The 23,489-nt window shown below is 35.5% G+C and overlaps 2 protein-coding genes and 1 pseudogene across 12 annotated transcripts; 2 read left to right on the top strand and 1 right to left on the bottom strand.

Moving 5' to 3' along the window:
- Window positions 1-2,317: 2,317 nt before the first annotated feature.
- LOC104700816 (uncharacterized) lies at window positions 2,318-10,035 on the bottom strand. Its single transcript, XM_010416412.3, has 17 exons — window positions 9,463-10,035; window positions 9,019-9,379; window positions 8,866-8,940; window positions 8,689-8,751; window positions 8,391-8,576; window positions 7,759-8,310; window positions 6,910-7,653; window positions 6,528-6,809; window positions 6,271-6,423; window positions 5,641-6,041; window positions 5,032-5,494; window positions 4,638-4,955; window positions 3,657-4,407; window positions 3,520-3,578; window positions 2,917-3,387; window positions 2,777-2,815; window positions 2,318-2,656 (listed from the first exon to the last, which is right to left on the bottom strand). Exons 1-17 carry the CDS (start codon window positions 9,813-9,815, stop codon window positions 2,471-2,473), a joined length of 5,457 nt encoding a protein of 1,818 aa, XP_010414714.2. The 5' UTR covers window positions 9,816-10,035; the 3' UTR covers window positions 2,318-2,470.
- A 2,019-nt stretch (window positions 10,036-12,054) lies between these two features.
- Window positions 12,055-13,559, top strand: LOC104700815 (protein PHLOEM PROTEIN 2-LIKE A10 pseudogene; annotated as a pseudogene). Its single transcript, XR_015561735.1, has one exon. The product of XR_015561735.1 is annotated as a protein PHLOEM PROTEIN 2-LIKE A10 pseudogene (transcript).
- A 3,248-nt stretch (window positions 13,560-16,807) lies between these two features.
- On the top strand, window positions 16,808-22,158 carry LOC104700813 (uncharacterized). Of its 10 annotated transcripts, none has more exons than XM_010416407.3 (12): window positions 16,808-17,179; window positions 17,449-17,638; window positions 17,737-17,811; window positions 18,177-18,283; window positions 18,592-18,652; window positions 18,996-19,055; window positions 19,135-19,209; window positions 19,696-19,830; window positions 20,564-20,618; window positions 21,206-21,328; window positions 21,632-21,858; window positions 21,966-22,158. In XM_010416407.3, the coding sequence occupies exons 1-12, from the start codon at window positions 17,148-17,150 to the stop codon at window positions 21,990-21,992; spliced, it is 1,167 nt and encodes a 388-aa protein (XP_010414709.1). In that variant the 5' UTR covers window positions 16,808-17,147; the 3' UTR covers window positions 21,993-22,158. The 10 variants fall into 10 exon arrangements, with proteins under 10 accessions (XP_010414709.1, XP_010414712.1, XP_087314166.1 ...); XM_010416410.3 differs by having other exon boundaries at window positions 16,847-17,179; window positions 21,737-21,858; XM_087458040.1 differs by having other exon boundaries at window positions 16,847-17,179; window positions 21,647-21,858.
- Window positions 22,159-23,489: the final 1,331 nt, after the last annotated feature.

Below are 23,489 nucleotides of genomic sequence, written 5' to 3'. Positions count from 1 at the left end.
TATGAGGTGGCTTGTGGAAACATTTGTCTCGTCTGTTTCCCAAGACGACAGGAACTGCAAATCTCTTTTTCAACCGCTACATGTGGGAGTCCGTGGACAAGTTCTCTCTGCTTCATAGACTTGATGGTTTTGAAGTTTATGTGTCTAAAACGTGCATGCCAACGACTAGATTCGCTGATGGAAGACAGATTCAAGTAGTTTCCCTTGAGCATCTCGCATTGTGAGGTATCCTCCATATAATCTGATGTCGCAGCCTGCTTCTGTTGCTTGACCCAAACTTCTTATGTTACTTTAGGTCTGTGATATAGTAAACATCTGTCATGACTCGCAGTTCACCATTCATGTCAATAAGTGAGATTGACTCTTTCCCTTTCATATCAACACTTGAGTCATCTCCAAATCTTACTTTCCTAGTGACGGATTCATCAATCTTCTCAAAGTATCATCTATCGCATGTCATGTGATTACTAGCACCATTTTCAAGATATCATATGTTCTCCTCTCCCTTGTTTGTTTCAAACTTACTTGGGATGCATCGTTTTTCATTGAGAAAAACAACCTCATGCATCCTAAGCTCATCAGCATCTTGCATATCAGTAGCAACCAACACTTGAGCTTCTTGTAGCTTTAATAAGCGATCGGGGCAATCAAAGGCAAAGTGACTTTGTTTGTCACACCTGAAGCAAGTAATCCAAGATGCATCCCTTTGTCCAATATTTCGTCCTCTTCCTCTCCCTCTGTATGATCGACCTCCTCGGCCTCTGTTTCGATAGTCACTTGTATACTCACAACTGTTTTGTGTTTCCATATTCGCATACATGATTTTAGACTGATCTTCATGCGCTTCTCCTGCATTGGTGATTCTCTATTCGTATGTTTTAAGTCATCCTATAATGTCTTCAAAAGTTGTGGTATTAAGGTCTAGAACCTGTTCTAAAGAATCCACTATATGGATGAACTTTTTGTGAGGAAGACAATTACGGAATTTCTTAACCATCTTGGATTCCTGCATAGCTACACCTAGAGAAGCGGATTTCGAAGCTATCTCAGAATCTTCCCTGCAAACTCATCAATTTTCTCTATATCTTTCATCTTAAGTCGCTCAAAGTCGGCCATAAATGTTTGTAGTCGTGCTTTTTTGACTCGTTATGCTCCTACATGCCTTGACTGGATGGCGTCCCATACCTTCTTAGCCGTATCTAGATCACCAATCTGCAGAATAAGAGCTTCCGATATTGACTGAAACAGCAAAGCTATAGCCATATTATTTTAATATTCATCTACCGCTTCAGTTGCAGGCTCCATCGCTTCCCACACCTTATGAACCTTTAAAGCAATCTTCATCTTCAACGCCCATACGGTATAGTAAGTAGAGTTTAGCATAGGGCATTGGATGGACGTAGATCCTGCACCTTCTTTCGGTTTAGCTGCAACAATTGCACTCTTGGACATCGCTCCCTAGGATATCGTAACGCTCTAATACCAAATCTAGAATTCAAAAGAAAGAATTTCACACAATCACAATAAGAACTCTCTTATTATTTTAGGAAAAATAACTCAAAAATCTAAAGTTCTCTCTTCTTTCAATTCTCAATCATTAAAATGTCACAACTTGACAACTCTTTATACAAGGAACTTCTCAACTCGATTTCCTAATTTCTCTAGGAAGACAATTTCCTTATTTCTCATAACTTCCTAACCTAATAATCCTAATTACATTAGACTTGTTTGGACTTCAAGCTTATCCCAACACCACTGGTACTCAGTTAACATTTTCACCGTATTCGGGTTTAAACCTGGTTCTTTTAGAAAAAAATAGTGTATAACTGTATAAGAATGGACAAATATGTGAAAGAAAGAAAAAAAAAAAAAAACAAAAAACATACGATCACCTAATGCATTTGTTTTCTATATAGTTATTTTGGTTCGATATTATGACATATATGGTGTTGGTTGGGACTTGGGATAACCCCAAGATTATATGAATCATATTTGTTCAATGCAATCAATCATATAAGAGATTATCTCACTATTTATAATTTTTCCAATATATTAGTGAAACAAATCTTTTACTATTAGTAAAATTCTTTTTTTTTCTTTAAAAAAAAGGTGTATAACTTGGTGTATAGACAAATATGTCAAAAAAAAATTACATACGATCACCCTATGCATTTGTTTTCTATATAAATTAGTTACTTTGATATCATGATATATATGGTGTTGGCATAAGCTCAAGATTATATGAATCATATTTGTTCAATGCAATCAATCATATATAATAAGAGATTATCTCACTATTTATAATTTTTCCAATATATTAGTAAAAAAATTCTTTTACGAATTAATTTTTCAAAAAAATATTTCTACCTATGGCTTTACAATTTATATATATATATATATATATATATATATATATTAATTTTTTTTGACAAACATATATTATTATTTTTTGATAAAAGGCTTTACAAATTTACAAGGCAAAGAGTCCTTTGGAGTTGGCAAAGAAGTGTTTGCGGCTGATAAGTTCCGGTCTTCTATGACCGGAAAAGAGAAGTCCGGTTAACAGAGACGGAAGACCGGTGAATTTGGTTTGCACCATTTCCCTTACTTTCATATACTCGTCGAGTGTCATCAACTCCAGAAGCTTTCTACAGCTCTAAGATTGAAATGTTACATAATTTTATCAGAGAGCAAAACAGATATTATATGAGAGCTTTAAGAGATTATGATCAGTTTCACTATATATGAAACCATAGGAGAAAGATTGTATTAGTACCTGAGGATTTAGTACGTCCATGTGGTTAATAATTTCGTCCTGCCACAAATTGAAATGTTTAATTTGATTAGTATTTTCATAAAGCTCAAAACCATGACGGTACGAGCTTATTTTGGTGAAAAGTAGACGAGAATTTTTACCTCTGGTATACCAGGATTTTGCATCACGGTACCGAGAACACGGCGAACTAGTCCATCAAAGATAACTTTATTTACTGATCCATCAGCGTTTACCCATGGAAATAGAGGCATAGGTTGTGACTTCACTGAAGTTGAATCCTTTTTTTCGCCTTTGCTTCCCGTTCCAAAAGTGAGATCTGGAACTTTGATAGATGATGCTTCGTGTAAACCGCTTGTTTGAGGCCTTTCAGGACGGTTAAGAATCGTAACCTTGTGAACGTTGTTCTCAGCTACATGATCTCGCTTTTCTTGTGAAGTACTGTAGTCGCTGGCGACAACATCGTATGACTTTTGTTCTTCCAGAGCTTTCTTTAAGTAGTTCACTGGCAGAGACTGTTGACCATTTTGGGTAGTTCCACCTTCCTCAAATGTCAAGAAGTATTTTGATCGGTAGTAAGAATGAACAAGACGGACATCATTATAGCCATTTACCTGAATAAGATAGCGTCTGGTTAACAACTTACTTGTAAAATGATGTAACTAACATGAACAGAGTTCATAGTCCAGGAATGTAAAACTAAGAAACCTTGAGTGTTTTGTAAAATAAGAGATGGTAAGACAAACCTTTAAAGCTACCCCAAATGTTTGAAGTACTTCTACAATGCATTCACAAGTTTCTTGGCCTGCAGATGAACAAACACAGAGGTTAAAATAAACAACTGAAGGTTTTTAAGTGTTGAAGAGGTTAGCCTGATGCTTACTTGGAATATTAATAAGACAATGGACTTCTGCAGTGCTAAGACCCTTCCCACCAGCCTTCTGAAGGGCATTGGAAACGGCTTCAAAAACCCCGGGACTGAATAAACTCAGTTGCTCGCCTGCAGATCCGGACATAATACAAGTAGCAACATTGGCCATCACTTGCCAGGGAGAATCAACTAAACTGCCTGGTATCACAGTAGCATCAGTAGAGTTGAAAAGTTCTTTCATATCATTAGAATCACAGCCTCTAGTTGTTTCTCCCGACTTGAAATGAAGTTCACCAGAGCGAGAGTCATCATCCTTAAACAACTCTATGGCCTTAGCTATTGGTAGATTTACACGACGAACAGATACCGCTATACCCGGGAAACCCTTTTCCTTTCGGAAGTTGATTTCACCTTCGCCTAATAGCTTGAATTTCTTAGCACTATCAGGTTCAAATTCTTCTACGTCATCAGCTTTACGTTTTAAACCTCTTCGATCACCAGGCTCTCCAACACCTTCTTCGGGCAAGGATACAGATATAGAGAGTTCACCAGAAGCAACCAATGAAAAGAAATTTAAAGTATCACCACATTGCAAATCTGAAGTAAGAGTGACTCCTCCAGCCATAAGGTCTATTTCATGATCTATAAGCCAATTGGAGAACTTGGCAGCTCTTTTGCCCGAGTTTACCGGGATTGGTGACTTTGAAATACTATTCAAGAAGTTCTGAGAAAGCACAAATGGCTGCCCACCACTTCCACCAACCTGGAACGTTTTCGTAAAAATAATGACACTCAGTTGCTTATTCACCATCTCATCCAAACATCAAGCATGCACATAATGTGGTTTTGACAGCAGCAAAATGAATAAAAGATGATACTTCAAAGTTAAATGCTATTAAAATAGAGCATTACATGGACACTCATATGCCTCGTAATAAAATCGAGAAGTATAAAATAAACCATAACTTGGTAAAAGGAAAGTAAGGAAAGTACCAGGAACTTTTTGTCTCTGAGGTAGCTATAGGCTGTAAAGAGGTCTCCTTCTGAATATTGTCGTAAGGTATCTTCCAGCAAATTTGGCATACCAGGTGCAGTAGGCTTGCTCAGATAGACAAGCTTTAACAGTTCTACAGCAGTAGAAACTGACGGAGATTTCTGCACTTGTATACTACCATTGTACTTTTCATCTAAATGCATAAAATTTTGATGAAGACGATAATGTCCAGATCGTCGAGACGTATCTTTAACTTGATCCACAGAAACACTTCGAATGTCCTCTGAGTTAATTGCAGGTAGAACCATTTCACTCCCCTACAAAGCCCATTATTTTAGTTTATCGCCAAAAACAAAGAACCATTGAAAAGAAAAGTAAGTAATAAGGTTTCACCTCATCAACTATATCTTTGTTTGACCATTCTCGAGAGCTAGTTCTTGCTCGTTTAGACGCCACCAGTTTAGCCATCTTCTTGAGCTCAAGAACATCATTAAAGGCTTGACTTATACTCTTTTCATTGAAGTTAGCCCATATTTCTTCATCAAAACAAATATCTTTACGATGCTCAACACAATCGGATTCAGTTCCACCAATTTCCTGGGATAAATGTCTAACAAGAACATGTGAACTGTTGCTCTCGGGCTGTTTCGTCTCTAGATGCTTTGCATAACGCTCAGTGAGTAGATTGCAAAGCCTCATGACCGCCTTCCTAAATGTATCATTCTTCATCAACGTTTGAATCCGTCGCTTGCAAGCTAAAGGAGGTGCAGGCAGTTCTGAAACTGAAGCCCAATTTACTCCATGAAATTTTACCCCAAGAGCTGCACGGTGTCTAACATATTGACTCAACAATTTCCTGACCAGCGAAAACTTGTGTCAGTTGTATCAATCAGAGATATAATAAAATGCTTACAACAAGAACCAATATGATATATGATCCATCACCATTCGTATAAACACATGAATATACTACTAAACGTTCATTGGATGTGTCAAGCGTACCTGTCCGCATCATCTGTCCATGAAAATCTTTGTGAAGGAATTGATGTGGTCTTTGAACTTGCATGCTGGTTGATGATGGAAGAACACAGACCTTCATCTTCAGTAAGATCCCTTATCTCTGCATTTTCTTGTTGATTGCTCTCCTGATGCATTGGAATGGGGGTGTGCTCCTCTTGTAATAATTCTTGAAAACTCTCACTACTTGAGGCATCAATGGCTTCAGTATTTATGACCTTATGTCCATCTACTAGTATGGATCTGTCACCTTCTCCTATAGTCTTTAAGAGGGATGCTCTTTTTCTTTTCCTGGAAGATGAAGGACTATTTTCTACAGCATTATTTTTATCTTTTGATTTTAATTTCAACCGTCTTCCATGCTTGGCATGATAAGCATGCATGACCTGCAGTGAAAAACAAAAGTCTAAGAACATACAGGTTCCTTTAGCTTCATGGTGGCTGTTTTAAAGCTGAGACATTGAAGAAATCAATTTTCTCAGGCGGCATATGGTCTCTACGATCAAGGAAAATAAGGAAACTATTCGCCAAACTAGCTATTGTTCTCCATATAATTAAGCAGGTGACTAAGACAATTCTAATACTATACACAACACAAACAAAACACATGTTTACCTGCTCTATGGTCAGGTTCAGATCCTTAGAAATCTTCTCACACTCTTTGAATGAGAGTTTTTCCTTCTCATCAATTGTAATACACTGTAAAAGCTTAGCACGTTGTTCTGCTGTCATGACATGATCTGAGGCCCAAGAGCGGACACGAAAAACCTAAAGAATTGACAGTTAGAAACTGTTTTCTGAAAACATAACATAAAAGGCAGCTAATTGTTGTATATATAAGTAAGCCATAATATAGAAGAGCAAGCTTATACCTCTTGAACAACAGATCCCGGAAACGCTTGCTTAGCAGCTCCTTGATCAGCAGCCGCATAGCAGTATACTAGAGTTCGCCAATATTCATCAACAGCATCTCTATTCGACAGAATAAAGTCATGACGAATACGTGGACGAAAATCAAGAGACATGTCACTGGATGTAGCAGCAACAAACACTGGTTCCTCTATATACGTCTTAAGCTCCATCGCATGTGTTAAATTAGAATACTTCTCTTCCATCCCATCACGTCTGAGTCTACTACTTACCATCTGAATCAACTACAAAACAAAAATTGACACACGCTATGTCATTATTCATCTATTAACTGCAAATATATGAAATATGGTACTTTAGGTTACATTTAGTAATTAATATTACCTTCAACCGGCGTAATATATTAATAAGCATCGATAATCTCCCTGTCGCATGAGTATCCATTAGAAGCTTATACTCTTCGCTAATAAGCTCAGAGAGATACATAACCTGTTTGCATTTCTCCAACATATCATCAGATTTCTGAGTACATCCAACAACTTGTAAGAATAGTTCGAGTGGCATAGCTCTAAAAGCATCTTCAAGTGCAAACAAATTCTCATATTTATGATCGTGTATAGAAGAAAACACATTGTTCCAGCCGGGCAAAGAACTAAAATAGTCCCAAAGGAAACAGTGTAGAAGCTTCACACGAACCATCTTTGCAAGCACAACCCCTTTAGCTCGTATAGCTCCTGATTTGGATGGTTTGTTAGCTCGCGCATCCAAATCCACATTCGTTTGGACTCTCTTAACGTTATTCATTTCTGGAATTGGCTCGTTGCTTTTGCTCTTCGACAATCTCTGGCTACGGAATCCTAATTCAAAAGATCTAATCTTATCATGAATTTCACCACCTACATCTCCAGTCAATCCTTGAACAGATGGATGCAAAACTATCACAGAGCAACGAGTACGACCACAATCATTTACAGTTGGAACACGAAAGCCAATGCATTTGCAGCGTCCTTCTTCTTGAAGCCTGTTTAGAATTCTGTCAATGGTCTTCTTATCCACCTGGGGGCTCCTGTCCTTCTCAAGACTGAGAAGCCATTTGTAGAGCTCGGCTCTCAAAACAAACTTCTCCGCCTTTGGCCAGCAAAGAAAGAAGAAACAAATAGTCAGTTTGAAGGAAAAAAAAAAAAAAAGGAGATAGTTCTTGCATGTAACATGGATAAAGAGAACAGCAAGTACATTTAAACGCTCAAGTATTCTCTGCTCTCTCCGAGAGTTTTCAATAGTAGCATGAGGTTGCTGCACTTTTATTTTAGCCGGCTTCGGTAGAACGAGATGGTCAGCCAAATTAGGTGAGCCCTTTGCAGCATCAACAACTTTATCACCGACATCATGGAATGATTCTTGTAAGTTACGACGTGTATGAATCTTTCTTCTTTTGGCATTAGATGGGGAACAACCACGAACTCCTGAATTTCTTTCAGCATCATTTAAACTTGCAGGTGTAGATAAGTTAGCATCTGAAGCTGCAATACCGTGTTTTGTAGAGGTCTTTGCCAATCCACTATTACCATTGGGTGTGTTAAAATCATTATGTACCCTGCAAATATTTTCAGCTTTATCAGGAAACAGATTAGAAGAAGACTTGGATGCAGCATGATGAGAAGTCCAAACTCGAAAAACTCTAGTCTTCTTGTGGCTTTCTTCCCGTAAATGCATCCCGACTCTTAAACAAATACTACAAAGCCGAGGATAGATCTTCTTCCTATCAATTCCAAGTCTTTCACATACCTGGTAAAAAACAATAATTTAATACACATTCCACCTTCCCAGTTTTTTAAAGTAAGCAATTTTATCCATCAACTGAATACCTCCATAGCAGCCAAGCCTTTAGATCCTTGAGCATCAACCATATCATAGATTTGATTATCTATTGGAAACTCCAAAATCTGTTCTGTTTTTTGAATACTCCTTCCGAATTTAAGGAGTTGCTTTTTCCCAGAGTAGTTAAACTCTTTCTCTGAAAATCTTTTTAACAAACGGAGGCATCTTTCAACCTACAAAAAAACGGACGATTGAAGAAAAAAACAGTTTTATATCCAAATAAAACATAACAGAAACGCTAAGTAAGTACAATTATTGGCATAAGATGCCGAGTATATAGTTCACCTTATTGTTCACCATAGCATCTAACTCCTCCACTAAATGAGAGTCTATCAACCGGCGACAAACCTGATGTTATCACACAAGAAGATCCATTCAGAATATTCTAATTGAACAGGAATTAAGCTTCCACAGATACATCTAAGTGAAGTAAGAAGACAAGAAAAAAAAAAGATAAATTACATTTCTCCAAGCTCTATGCACTGTATGTGATCCCATATAACCAAGGCCTTGCTTAATATCCGAGATAACTAAAACCTGCATAACAAGAAAAAAATGAGTATACAACTAGCAAGATCCAGCTTGATAAAACAAAAATCCTTTGTATTTACTAACTTTCTCGTTAGCTTGTTCGAGCTTATCACAAACTGCCTTCATTGCTGGTAAAAAATCTTTAATGAGCGTATCCTCTTTTACACTATCTCCAACGTCAGTAGTATCTTCATGCTCCGACACAGAGTCATCTTTACAAATCTCAAACCTCTGCTGTGACCCCAAAGACTTGGCGTAACGAGTCAAGTATATCATGTTTGTAGTAATACACGAAGTCGTTTTGGAATCAACTTCTTTAGTTCTCACAATTGCTGGTTGCCTAACAATCAAACCTCTAGACTCAAGCTGCTTCACACTATAGAAGAAGTTCCTACCTTCAATACCAAACTCTTTCGCAATCACATTCTGTGCATCTCCATTATCACTAACATCAACAATATAATGTTACATCACAAACTCTTAATATAGTAACTAAAGACAAAAAAAAAACCACGAATTTGTGCTTACCGAGCAACAGCCAAACGCTCGAGAACGCGACGCTGAATCGCGGGAATAGTTGCGTTATTCGATTGAGCATCGTACAAGCCAACGAAGTTAGCTCTGAGTTTCTCATTAGCGATGATCTTCAAATCGAGTCTCAATGCATCTTCAAGCTGTTGAATTGAAGTATGTGATGATCCGTACAGAGTGTTGTTCTTCGCCTTGAATTGAAGCTGAGGGATCGTGAGAAGATTACTCCATAGATGAGCTTTGACGGAAGGAGAGAGAGGAGAGAGACGTGACCAGAGAGAGACGAGAGCGATCCCTGTGTTTCCTTGACAACAGATCTCATCAAGTGCTGTGAATACAATCGAATCCATCTCTCCGGTTAGGGTTTAGGTTAACGAGAAATTTAAGTCAGTCGATTACTCTCCGGCGGCTGGGAAAATTTAAAAATCTCTCGTCGGAAGGGGTTTTGGGAATTTGATTTATACAAGTGGGAAGTTAGACGATCATGGCGGGATCAGAGGAGGATTGAGAGAGCAGGAAGATATTATGACGAGTTCTTGATGACGGGTTCGATGCCTAACGACGACGAACAGTTAAATAATTAGGGTATTTTAGGGCCACATAAATTTTTTAGTGTTATTGTAATGTATTTTTTTTTTTTTTACAAAATTAATTAATATGGTTATTAAACTAAATTTCTTAAGAATTTTGTTAAATTGAAACTTAATGATATCTAGAAATCAAAACTTAGAAATTTCTTTGACATATTTTATTTTGATATTGTATTTAGATATGATTTATTTCCTTTTACTTTACTGTCAATAGTTTTTATTTTATATATGCAAGTGTTATGACATTGTATCTTTTCTGAAAAAAAAAAATTTACATTAAATTTGAATAAGGGAAGTATGATTTTATATTTAATTACCACCTTTTTATTTTTGTTATTTTCAATGAGTAAATAAATATTCAAAAGAGTAATATAATTAGAGGTAACATTAAAAACTACTATAAAGAAAAGTACTACTAAGTACTAATTGTTATAAAACATGCTTAAACATGTGATTAATCTAGAAAATTTGTTAGAAATAACTTTTTGCGATACCCCTTTTCTACCCCTTTTTTAAAAAACATTTTCAATTTTACTCTGTTTTACACAATTACAATATGTTAAACTAATTTTTCGAATTTTTTTTAGGTTTGGATTCTCTATTTTACATTTAGGACATAGTTTTGTGGGTTAAAATTTAGTATTTGAAGTTTATGGCTTAGGATTTAGTTGTTTTATACATAGAAAATGAGTATTTTTGAAAATTAACAACATAAAAGGCTAGTTTTAAAAAGTGACATAAAAATGAATATTTTTGAAAATTATCTACTAATCTACTATTTCCTCGTTAAGGAAACATCTTCCCTTCTATATACATCCTTTTTCGCAACCTTATCCATAGGTTATTTTGTCTTCAAATAAGTAGCTTTGCTTTCAAGTTTAATAAACTTGCTCCTTAAGCTATTGTAGCACTATAAATAGGTGATTTCTAAATAGATATATATATATTTTCTGATTTTTTAAAGCTAATCAATATATATCTTAACAAAAAAAAAAATCTAAATATTACTAAACAAAAACATGGGCTACATTGTGAGATATTTCTTTAATTTTTTCTAATGATTAATATTTTCTTTATGTTAAATAGAACTTAAATTTGGAATTGATGGTTTCTGAATTGAAACTTAATATAATATCTGTAAATCAAAACCTAGAAATTACTTTGACAGATTTTATTTTTGTTTTATTACATATGATTTATTTACCTTTAATTTTTCCTAGTTGTTGGTGTTGGGTTTCGAGGAAGAAAAGGCTCGTAGAGAAGTCCGTTAAGGAACGAAAGATAAGTCTGCCAATGGGCCTAACGCGAGCCCAGGAAGAGAATCTTGCTGCAACGCTGAGTCACACCTGAGATAATGTCGAAAGATCGCGGGAAAAATTGCACGAGGAGGTTTAGCGGAAGTTTGGGATCGTTTAGTTTAAATATTCGAAGTTTGTAAAAAAGGAAGAGATATATAATTTTATGCAAAAATACAAAGAAAAGATCAATACAAAATCCAGTTCGTCATTCTTCGTTGTTCTTATCGATTTATACCAAAGTCTGCCGAGATCTTATTTCACTTTAATATCAATCTTGTTGTTGTTTCTCGTATCAACACTAGTCAATACTTTTTATTTCATTTCTATATTATTCTCTTATTAACTTTTTTGAAAATATTACTAAGTTTTATAAATCTGAATTTTTTATTGAAAATTATAACATTAATATTATATTATGATATAAGAATGTTATATAATTACAAAATATAAAGAAATTATGATTTTTGTATTTAAGTATTTCAATTTATTAATTTTTTTTAATTTTATGGAAATATATATTTTAAATAATATAATTAGAGGTAAATCTGAAAATATTACTTACCTTTTTTAATATGCTTTAAAAAGGAAAAAAAAACCATATACATTTATTTTGCCTAAAAGAACGTTTCCCGGTTGAACCGGTTAGACCGGTCCGGTTTCTTAAAAAATCTAAAGATTCGTCTGTCTTCTTCTTCAACTTGTTCTTTGTATCGTCTCTCTCTCACTCGCATTTTTTGAGTTCCTCACTTCTTGCTTCTACACATTCATGTCTGTACCCAAATCTATCTGGTAAATCAAAGTCATCACTTTCTTCTATTTCAAGATTTCAACAATTCCCCAATTCTCATATCATTACAATCCCTAGACCTCTCTCTCTTTCTCTTTCTCTTTCTCTGAGTTTCAATTTTACTGTTTAGTTTTGATGGACCTTGTTCGTTTGGGAGAATTAGGTTCACAAAGAAGGAAGAAATGGCTGATTCTAGTCTCCGTATTCGGTCTTTCGGGTTACGGAGTTTACAGGGTTTACAATTCTCAATACATCGCGAGGAAGACGAAGCGTCTTGCGAAACTCTTCTCAGGCATCGTTTCGTTCGCCGAACTCGTAATCGATTCGGCGGAGACGATAAGCATCGTTTCTCGAGATTTGAAAGAGTTTCTAAATTCCGATTCTGATGAAATCCCCAATAGCTTGAAACAGTTAGCTAAGATTACGAAATCGAAAGAGTTCACTGATTCGTTAGCTAGGGTTTCTGAAGCTGTAGCGATTGGGGTTTTCCGTGGGTATAATTCGGATCAGGAAAAGGAAACGAATTCGAGTTTTGTTGATAGAGTTTTCTCAGAGGAAGGAGCTGGTTTTGTTTCTGTTGTTGTTGGTAGCTTTGCTAAGAATCTTGTTCTTGGTTTTTACTCTAATGAGACTGATCAGAGTGATACTGATTCTTCAAAACCTAGATGGATGAGTTTGCTTAGTGATGATAAGTGTAGAGAGCTTTTAGCAGATTGTATTGAGAGGTTCACTAGCTCAGCTGTATCGGTGTATATCGAGAAGACGGTTGGGATCAACACTTATGATCAGATCTTCTCTGGTTTGACGAATCCGAAACATCGAGATAGTGCTAGAGATGTTCTTGTTTCGGTTTGTAACGGAGCTCTTGAGACATTCATGAGAACATCTCACGATGTTTTCACATCTTCAGGGGAGAAAAACGATTCTTTCCTGAGGAAGTCGAGTAATCGAGAAGATTCGGGTAATGGGTGGGCTGAGGCGCTTACGACTACTTTAGCTGTGCCGAGTAATAGGAAGTTCATGTTTGATGTTACGGGAAGAGTGACGCTAGAGACGATGAGATCAGTTCTTGAATTTGTAATCTTGAAAATGTCGCAAAGCTTTAAAAGGAGTTTGGATGTGATTCATGAAGAAGTTACGGAGAGAGGGCGTCAAGTAGTTGGATACGTTGGTGCCAAATCTTCGGTGATAATCACTGTTTGTCTTGCGGTTTACTTTCACATCTTTAACAGTATCATTCGAGGCTCTCCGGTTTGCTTAAGCCAGCGTTTCTAGTTATCTGATCGATCTTGTAGCTCGTTTTGTTAGGGACATTAGATCTATTGGTTTATACTTGGAGCTGAATAACGTAGAGTTTTTGGCAGTCTAATGTGCCCACATATTGATTCTTATTTATATAGAGGATTCTTGAGCTACAAATTAGTCAAGTTATGATAGAAATCACCATTTGTTTCCTTTAGATTAATCCACCAAAATCAGATTTTTAGTCAAATTTCATCATATCATTTATATCATGATACGTAAGGCTGGAAATATGTTTCATAATCCTAAACTAATTAAACTAGTAGCGTTATAATTAACATTAAATGTGATTAAAGTAAGTCTTATCGATGTAGTAAAGAGTATAAAAAACAGGCGTTAGGAGTGTGTGTGACACAAGGTTTTAATCGTGGTTATTAAATATGACGGGATGGTGACAAAAAACACTTACGTTGGTTGTATATATTTGGAAACTGCAATCGGTAGAGAAGACAATAATGCAACAATGTTGTTGGATGATAGTCAAACATATTGGTATGGTGCTTATGTGTTGTACAGTTGTGCATTATCGATTTCGTTCGCCGAACTTGTTTCAGAAATCCATGTGAAAAAATATGGTAGGCACAGTTGTGTTGTATATCATATGTTGTAGTCCAAATCTTCTCTAGTGAATTTGGTCTTGTATTAGATCCTAAGGATATAGGTTGCAGAACCAAAGCTCGTAAATCTTTTTTCTCGTCTTTTTAACCTTGTAAAATGGCAAAAAGTAAAATGGTACAAAATTTAGTTGGGTTGATTGGTAATAGAAATTGGTACAAGCGGTGAGAAATAGTTGGACGAAAAAACGGCAGAAAACCTGAGACCAAAAACTAATAACGTTTTTTACAATGTTTTTTTTGAATGAATGTAAAATCAACCAAAAAACGTGTTTACAATAAAGGCTTCATTGTTAAAGAGAGTTTCCAAATCAAGGCTTAAGAATTAGAGCTTAGGTAGTGATAGAGGGCTGAGCATAAGCTCTTGTAGAGAACCAGAGTTGCAGTCCTTCATCATAGCGGTGGTCACGTAAGTTCATGATTGAGCGAAGTCGGTTGCGGATGGTTTTGTCAATGAGTTTTATGAGCCTTACTTGTGGAGAGGGTGCTTCACCATGTCGCCGAGCATTCCTCTCACGTCACAAATAATAAAGAGTTGCTTGAAAAACATATTTGAGCACAAACCGTTAGAGAAAGGGGAAGGTTGGAGAGGTGAGCAGCGGTAGCAAATAGCTCCAATCCGTTGAGTAATGGAACAAGAACAGAGGCTGAGTCACGTTTTTTTAGATGGCGGCATCGTAAGGACAGGTGAAAAACAAGTGATCCCTGGTCTCTTCCGTACCTGAACAAAGAACATAGTTTACCTGTTGCCCCGAGGACCACTTCTTGATGCGATCACCAGTGGATAGCCGATTGTGGATCACAAGCCAGTGGAGAAACAAGTACTTCGGGGTGGAATAAGAGTACCAGAACCTTGTGTACCAATCTACACGTGGCTGCAGACTGCGAATATTGTGCCAAGTATGTCGAGTGGAGAAAGCTTTGAAGAACTGGTCTTTATGAGATTGCCATAGCGGTACATCTTGCCATTTACAATACTTTTTTGATTGCATTCTTTTTATTTCAAAATATATTGTGTACGCCATTGTTATATAGATTCTTTTTTTTTTCGATTCCCATTAACAGTGAGAGGATAACCAATCTAACCAATCTAATTGTTCGATTTGAGATAGTTGTTTTAGATGATTGATGTTGAAAATTACAATTTTGGTTCTTTTTATTCATGTTTATTTTGGTGTTGTGCTAATGGTTTCTCTTTGTTCATATTTTCTTTGATCACTTTCTTACGATTTTGTGTAAAATATCCTCTAGTTGTGCTTTAGAAGGGTAAGAAAAAAAAGTATGCTTTTAATTTGGATGAAATTCGTAGGGTTTTTTTTTGTTAATTATGATAGTAAATAAGATGGTTGGATTTGTAGCCTAAAATAATATGTTTTGATTCTTTGGATTTCTTTATTTATATGTATGTTGTTGTCACTTGGAAAGAAGATCAGTTGCGTGTACTTGATATTTGTTTAACTCATGATCAATGACAAGACTTGGTGCATTCTCTGTTCTCGGTAATTTTGATAGAGTTATTTTATTGTGTTTGTATATTATATATTTCTCTTGATGCAGTAAAGATTCTCTATTATTATCAATAAATTTTTGATGTGAGTATATTGTCGATAATATTTGTTTGACGCGTAGGTGGTCTTTGGGGTTTGATTAGCAATAAACAAATCAAAATTGAAAATCTAGTTTGGTTTAAGGACGTAAGTTTTGCATTTGTTAAGCTTATGGTTGAATTTTTTTGTTCATTTAGGATAAAACTATCCAAAATATTGGTGAAAGATATCAACCACATAGATAAGCTGAACTTTTTTGATAAATTTTTTAGTTTTATTCAGGAGAAAATGAATTTGAGTATGTTCAGTTTTGAAGGATAATACCATATTTTAAAGGAAATAGAATAAAATGAACAATGAGTTTATTAATTCTCTTGTGATGATCATAAAACCTACTTACATATACTAGTAAGTTTTAGTACATATGTTGAACCTTACTGGAAATGGAAGATACGATCAAATATGTATACTATATATATATATATATATATCTTTAGTATGAAATTCATATATGCATATGTTTACGATCAAATATGTATACTATATACATAACTTTAGTATGAAATTCATATATGTATATGCTTAGTGCACCAAGTAGAGCACATGATACAAATGTATTGATTAATTGTGCAAAAAATGAAGTTTACTTTCTATATCCACCAAATAGAAAATATTATTTAGTTTGACTTGTGGATATCCCACAAGAACATGAAAAGCTTTTAGTGATAGCAATGGTGATGCAAAAGACATAGTTAATGGCCTTGAATATTTTGTAAATTTTGGAAAAAAAGTTGTTTTTTTTTGTTGTAGTCTCTAGCTCATTCAAGATTTTTTTTTTCTTTTAGTTCTTATATAATTCAGAAAATCTTGTTTTTACTCCTTCGATGTAATTTTTTCTCAAAAATCAAATATTAATTTATGGGAATTCTTAAAACAAAAATCTAATAGCAAAATCTAAAATTAAAAACCAAATCCAGAAAACTGAATTCAACGGGCGATAAAGCTATGGAAAACTTGCTTTATCAAAAAAAAAAAAACATCACGTACCTAATCAAAAACTTTTGTTCAAATTTTTGTTTTCTCTTAAAGAGACATTTACGGTTATAATTTATGTTTTTCTAAATTTTCTAATTGATTTATTTATACACAAGTTGCCTTTTTTTTTTTTGGGGGGAACACATGTTTGACGTCTAAAATGAGAATCATACATTTATTATATATTTGCAATTAATTGTTTTTCTTTAAGACTCTGTAAGGCAATGAAAAAAAAAATGATAATGTAAATTTCACTGTAGCAATCGGTAGTTATTGAGGTTTCCCCGCTTCGGTTGACGCTAACTTTTAACAACGCTAAACCAAATCAGATCGGCGTTTTATGTCCCCTTCTCTCTCTCTCTCTTTCATCGAATTCAGCAAAACTTAGAAACGAACCAGTCACACAGATAAAGAGAGAGACCAGAAAAAAAAATAACCCAATTCAATCACGAGATCGTCGCAACGTTTCCCGAAGAATTTAGTAGAATCATCGGAGGCTAGAAAAAAAAATGCTCAACGATGGAGAAGCGACTCCTTCTAGGTAAAAAAAACAAGTCCAGATCACACAATTTCAGATTCTTTTGTGTTTCTATGCTTGATCGTGCTTAGTTCCATAGTAGTTTCGGTGTGAACTGAACAATTATTAGTTAGTATTACTCAAATTGAAGTGATTGATTTTGTAAATCCACCATGAAATTGCTTATTCGGATACTAAAACAGATGTCAGTTTGATTGATTTTGACTCTCCAATCGAGAATCTGGAGAGTGGCTTTAAGTTGATTTTGTTTTTTTGATTTTGATGTTTCTCAGGCATGAGATTCTTAGTATGGTGAAGAAGCACTCGAAGTCGTTAGGAAATACGTCTCTTGATGAGCAAGATGCGTCTGATGTAGAAATGGACTCTAATTTCTGGCATGGCGTGTTTGATGTGTACTTCATTCGTTGTATGGAGTCAAGGAGGCGACAAGACGATGATCTTCTATTTTTTGTGAGGAAATTGGTATGTAAAGCTTGCACCTTTTAATCTGAGCCGAAAACTTAGAACATGGAGTTATGGTGATTGTTAATGTTGTTGAGTGTTTTGTTACTTTTTGCCAGAGTTGTAAGTCATATGGTTTGACTGAAAATGACGAAGCACCAGCTCCTTACTTTGTGCGCAGGTGGGCACCTAAGGTAAAAAAATACAGATATCTGGTCATGTCTTATCACATGAGGTTTCCTTCTGTCATATAGAACATTTCAATTGTGAAGAAGAATTTGTAACGGATTTAACATTATTAGGGAAAAATTGATTTACTTCTGGGGTGTCGTTTTTTCTTCTTCTTTATTTGGGTGGGGTAGGTTACTTTAAGCGACAGTACTACATGTATGTTTCTTAGGGATTGTTATTTGTCAAAGCTTTTCATGATCTATCAGATCTTTTTATCTGGGAGCTAGACCCCTTGACGCTTGAATGTATCCATCTGTTTTTGGTGTTGCACCTTGTATCTACTGTCTGTAAAGACATGGTAATGGATTTCTTCTCCATTTTGAAGCAGTTGGATGAGCTTCTTGGTGAAAGTTTGGCTGAAGTTGATTGGAGGAAATCATTTTATTTGAATATGATTGCGCACACATCATTTACTGTTACTGTGGCGATTTGCAGGTAACCGCTGTACTTGCATATTGTGATTAGCAGCATCATGTACTAATTTCTTGTCAGTCTAATCTACATTAATTAACAATTCGTATTCTGTTATTGCTTTTTTGCTAATATTTCTATCCTGCTTTCCTGCGTTTGGTTCAAACACATCTTAATGCATAAGGCATTACTTCAGTCTAGCTATTTATTTGGTTGGAATTTTAGATACCATCTTCTTCGTTTCAGTGATTAGACCTTGAGTTATTTTTGTGACCTGTGCTGTGGTCTACTTATCATATGTTTTTTTGTCTTTAAACTGCTCGTGGTTTTAGCAATGAAGCCCTTAAGACGTACCAAGGAAGTAAAGACACAAAACTCTCTCCTATATACAAGGTTAGAGATCCTAACTCCTAAGAGTTTTAGATAATATTGTTTCTCTTGGCTTTTCAGTTCTTCTAAAATATTTTCATATGAAAAAGAAACTGAAACCAAAGAGTAGTTATATACTCTACTGTTCAAAATATATCAGCCCAGCTTTGTTTTTATCAATGAACCTATTAAGAAAAGGGTAAGGAAACGGAATATGAGTTCAGTTTCGTTTTTGATAAGGAGAGGACATTCCCCAGGGGTGTTGGACCAAACATAAATTGGATTTTCTTTCTGAGCATCAAGTTGGTTTCATAGTCTGTAAGCCAATGATGATCATATTCTCTGATCTGACATTCGTATTATGCAGGTTGTAAAAACTGTATATGCATCACCGAGTCGCGTTAATTTTCATCTGGACTCAAAGAAGGCAAGTATAGTCGCTTTTCTCGTAGCAGTGTTTGCCCTTTTGGAATTTGTGTTTGATATTTCCATTGTTGTGTACCTAGGAAGTGGAGACAACACCGGCCTACCCAGAAATTTGTTTTGCTGTAGATGATTTTGACTCAACCTTTGATGCTGTGGTAATATTTTCTTCTCCCTTTCTTTGTATTATCCTGCCAACAAATATGTTACATTGTCCTTTCACTCGGAATGGATTCTATGGAAATGTGACATTTTGTTCGTAATGAAATCATCTCTGGAAGAATCGCTTTTAGTTGAGAAAATGTGCATGAACTCTAGATACATGCATTCTTAGTTTCACCTTAGCTGGATAGTAAAATATTTTGTTATTTGTATGATACATTCATTAGTTGGCTTTTGGCACAAAATTCAGATAATCACATTTCAACTACCTTTTGTGCTGCTTTAACTCCTTATTTGAGTTTAGTGCCTACTTTTTAGTTATCTTCTTCAGAGGTTGCCATTCTTCTTCTTAAGTTTTCTTGGGCACAAATGAGTTTGGCTTTATGGTTCAGAACTTAAGTCATATGGTTAGGTTCATGCATGGAAAGTTGCCCATAGTTTTTTCCAATTTTGTTCATTGACTCTGTCATTAATGTTTGCAGGTTCTGACCGAAAAAGATCATTGCTATTGCGTACTTCTTAATTCTCATGATGGGGCAGCATTTCCAAGTGCAAATGATAAAGATTCCAGTGATTCTAATACAAATACTGAACCCAAAAGTGTGAAAGATCCTAAGGTCTAGTTGTTTCCTATCTATGTTTCACTATTTTCAGCAGTTGCCAATCATGTACCAATTTTTCTTTTGCTACTTTCTATGAGTTTTGATGAGATTCTTTAATATTGGTAACGTTAACCGTTCTTTTGTGTGAAAAAGAACTAAAGGTATTGATCTCTTTGCTAGCATAACTTTTTTTATACATGTGAGGGTCATGACTTATTCCCCATACTTTTGGCGGTACGTTTGACTTTTATTTTTCATCAAGATGACTTCTGTGTTGAGCTCTCTAATAGATCTCTATGCAACTTCTTTCCATCTCAAGGGATTTTGGTGCAATGAGTCTTATAATGTTAAGTATTCTAGTCTAGCTTCTGGGTTGGCCATTCTTTCGACTGAAGTCCTGGAATATCCTGTCTGTCGAATGATTTGTATGCTGCATGTTGAATGAATTCTCGGTCATATAGGTTATTTAAGGATCTAAATTGTATGTTGAAGTTCAGCTGTTTCGTGTGAGAAGGTTATTAGTATACATAATGCTTTGAAAAAATCTTTACCATCGTCATATGGAGTAAACTGCTAATAGTTTCACTGATGCTTGCAAGGGTTGATGCTTATATGGAAGTATGATATGTGATTTTTGGAAAGAACTATTAGATTTAAGCATATTTGGTTTGTAAAAGGCCTATGGACACATTACATGGTACTTGCTAATGAGAAAAGAGGATTGACATGCCAGAGCTTTTGGTTGCAGGTTACTTTGTTTTCTGGGTTTGTCAGCTATCAAATGGTTCGAGAAGCCTATGAAGGTCACTATACAGTTTCTTCCTTTATGTTTTATGCATCAATCTAATTCAATTTTCTAGCAAAGTTTGTAGTCATGGTCTTCATACTCTGTTTCGCTGGTTATTTGCATTATTCCTCTCAGTTCTTAGGAAGATCCTTGATCTCGATCTTTTATATTCTCCCAAGACGTTTAATGCAAAGGATATATTAAGGGTTCTTGATAGTATGAAACTTACTTCTCGAACTTGCATCACAGAACGTATTAATGGTTTTTGATGTCATGGAACCTGTCAGGACTTAATGTTAATGCTTTGCTCACTGGTGGAATGCATTGCTGAGCCAAAAACATTACTGGAAATTTTGGAAGAAATAGGGTTTATTTAGAGGTCAACTAGGAGTGATATTAAACAGTACCCAGCTTCAAGATCGCTGGACTACACAGTTAACTTGTAGACGTTAAATTTTTGAGAAATCAAGTGCTTAAAGACTCATTGAAAACTATTACTTGTGGCCTTGTATATATAAGTTATATAGCTATTGTCGATTGGGGCCAATTGATATTTTCACGCTTTCTCCTTAATTTGTCTGTTATCTTTATCCTTTATCATAGGGGGGAGGAATCGGTTCGGAAGCCTTCTATCACTGGGTCATAACACAGGAAAAGCAGACCGACTTTATATGAGGGGTCCAGGAGGACGTGGAGAAGTTGAAGTAGCTGTTTCTGGGGTTATAGGTACTGCTACTTTCTTATTCTTGTATGGCTGCACATAATCTGAGCTCTTTGTCTCCATGTTAGTTTTTCCTATATTCTCTAGTTTTATGTAGTCATTAATAATCCATGGAACGTAAAAAGTAAAAAAAACTTCAATGCCCTATCTAAATCTAACATTGGTCATCAAATGCTTTCGAACTGTTTATTGTTCCCCATAGTCTTAAGAGAGTAGACAAGAAAACGTTGAGTAGGAGATTTGTTGAAATGTATATTGAAGACGGTAGTATGCTTTAAGAGATGATTGTATAGAATTGGTTTTCTCAGATCAGAGCCAAGTAGTTGTAGGTCCTGTTTCACCAATGTCTTCAAAGAAGAGCATCGATCTTGGCTCCATTTTCCGTAAAGCAGCATCTGTTGCATCTGTCGCAGCTAAACATGCAATAGCAGCTGCTACCGCCTCTTACGATGAAGACGAGATGTTCCCTCTTAAATGCTGCTTAATGTCCATCTCATTGCCATGGGATACTATTGCTCATGATCTTTTATTCAAGGTGATTTCTCCTTAGCCACACCGGTCATCAACAATTGAAAACTAGTGGATCTTTTAGATATATTATTACCGTTTTGCTAATTGTTTCCGCTTGTTGTGTTTATTCAGGCATCTCCACCGGTGAACATGGAGTAGAACAATCTGGAATGAAGCGTAGGAGATAGAAGTTGTGTGTTTTGTCTATTGGTTTGTTTGTTCGTTGATTGAATATTCCTTTTGTGCCGTTACATGACTCTGTGGTTTACCTCTCAACCACTGTTTTTACCTTTAGCAATAAAAGTGAAAGTAAAGTTGTGAATCATCATCAACTCTATAGATTCTGGTGTAGGCTTCACTCTACTTAAAACACTTCTGTTTATGTTCGTCCTACATGTCTTTTCCTACACGTTATCCACTCGATTTAGATTTTTCAACATGGCGTGGCAAGGGTGCTTGGACCCTTTTTCCGGCACTTTGATTCTTGGGTATTTGTTCCCAATGCCTCCCTTTTCAAGGAGTTGAAAATTTGCCATCTTTAGTGCGAGTTAGGTTTTTGAAAACCCGTTGGAGTTTTTGTATTCTAGTATGACAATTTGTCGTTCTGCGGTCAGTAATTTGGTTTTGGTCAGCCTCACATCACTTCATGTGGTCTATCTCTTTGGTGGATATCACTATTTTTATGGTTTTAATACTTCTTTATCTATGTTATAGATATTGGTACTTAAGCTTTAAAACTTGTTATCTTTTGTGTTATGCAAGCAAAATACGGTGATTTTCTCGTGTGCACCTCTTCACAAAAAACTTTTCTGATATCTCCTCCTTATAAAAATAATTTCTTTTCCCTTTTTCTAAAATCAAAATATTGGTCAAAGAGAACCACCACCGATCCGGGTTATCTAACCAACCCAACTAGAATTTGGTTCATCCAACTTTTTTTTCCCCCCTTTTCACTTTGAATCTCGACGGACTGAATTGAAATGCAAAAAGAGAAACTTTCATCCCCCATCTCTATCTCTCTCATTCTCTGTCTTTCGTCTATGGTTACTTGCTCGTCGATTTCTTACATATCTCTGTTGTCGTTCATCTTCTAATATCTACGTTGATGTTGATTGGTTTCTCCTCCTCAAACGTAAAAGGTCCCCAATTCGAAAATGGTTTGTGAATTTTATTAATAATCGATAGGTTTTGATTTAGACGAGTGAGAATTGTGTAGAGTTTGGTGGTCAATTTGTAGGTTTAAACTCAAATCAAAGACCAATTTGATGAAATTCAGGGTTTAGATTCAATTTGGATAATTCAAAGTATGATGATTAAGGGATTGAATTTGGGTCTGAAATCTCAATTGTTGTGTATTTTTGTTGTTATCCATGTGTCAATGCCTCTTCGTACTATAGTGAAAATTCTGAGAAGAAGACGTAGAAAACTCCATGGTCAAGATGATGAAGAAGGTGAACAAAAAAAAAGACAAGGGTAATTTTGAGGGCCAAGCGTACGCCTAATATAAGAAAGATATTTCACGGATGAATATGAGTTAAGAAAATTATTTTACAAGGCAAAATAGAATACAGAAACATATGAGAACTTTTAATGGAACTCGTTTTTTCTAGAAAACTTGTCTATACTTTTAGAACTATTAAGTACAACTAAGAGTAT

The sequence above is a fragment of the Camelina sativa genome, chromosome 7 (assembly GCF_030686135.1).
Source record: "Camelina sativa cultivar CO46 ecotype springtype chromosome 7, ASM3068613v1".
Lineage (NCBI taxonomy): Eukaryota > Viridiplantae > Streptophyta > Magnoliopsida > Brassicales > Brassicaceae > Camelina > Camelina sativa.
The sequence above is the reverse complement of the archived record's forward strand: the minus strand, read 5'-3'. Positions and strand labels throughout refer to the sequence as shown.

Bases quoted from the DNA above. Each gene is read 5' to 3' on its own strand.
- LOC104700816 (XM_010416412.3), bottom strand. From the start codon at position 9,815: ATGGATTCGATTGTATTCACAGCACTTGATGAGATCTGTTGTCAAGGA. The intron at 9,380-9,462 runs GTAAGCACAAAT...TGTTGATGTTAG, and splicing joins GAGCGTTTGGCTGTTGCTCG to TGATAATGGAGATGCACAGA. The intron at 6,810-6,909 runs GTAATATTAATT...TTTGTTTTGTAG, and splicing joins ATATATTACGCCGGTTGAAG to TTGATTCAGATGGTAAGTAG.
- LOC104700813 (XM_010416406.3), top strand. From the start codon at position 17,148: ATGCTCAACGATGGAGAAGCGACTCCTTCTAG. The intron at 17,180-17,448 runs GTAAAAAAAACA...GATGTTTCTCAG, and splicing joins GGAGAAGCGACTCCTTCTAG to GCATGAGATTCTTAGTATGG. The intron at 18,653-18,995 runs GTTAGAGATCCT...CGTATTATGCAG, and splicing joins AACTCTCTCCTATATACAAG to GTTGTAAAAACTGTATATGC.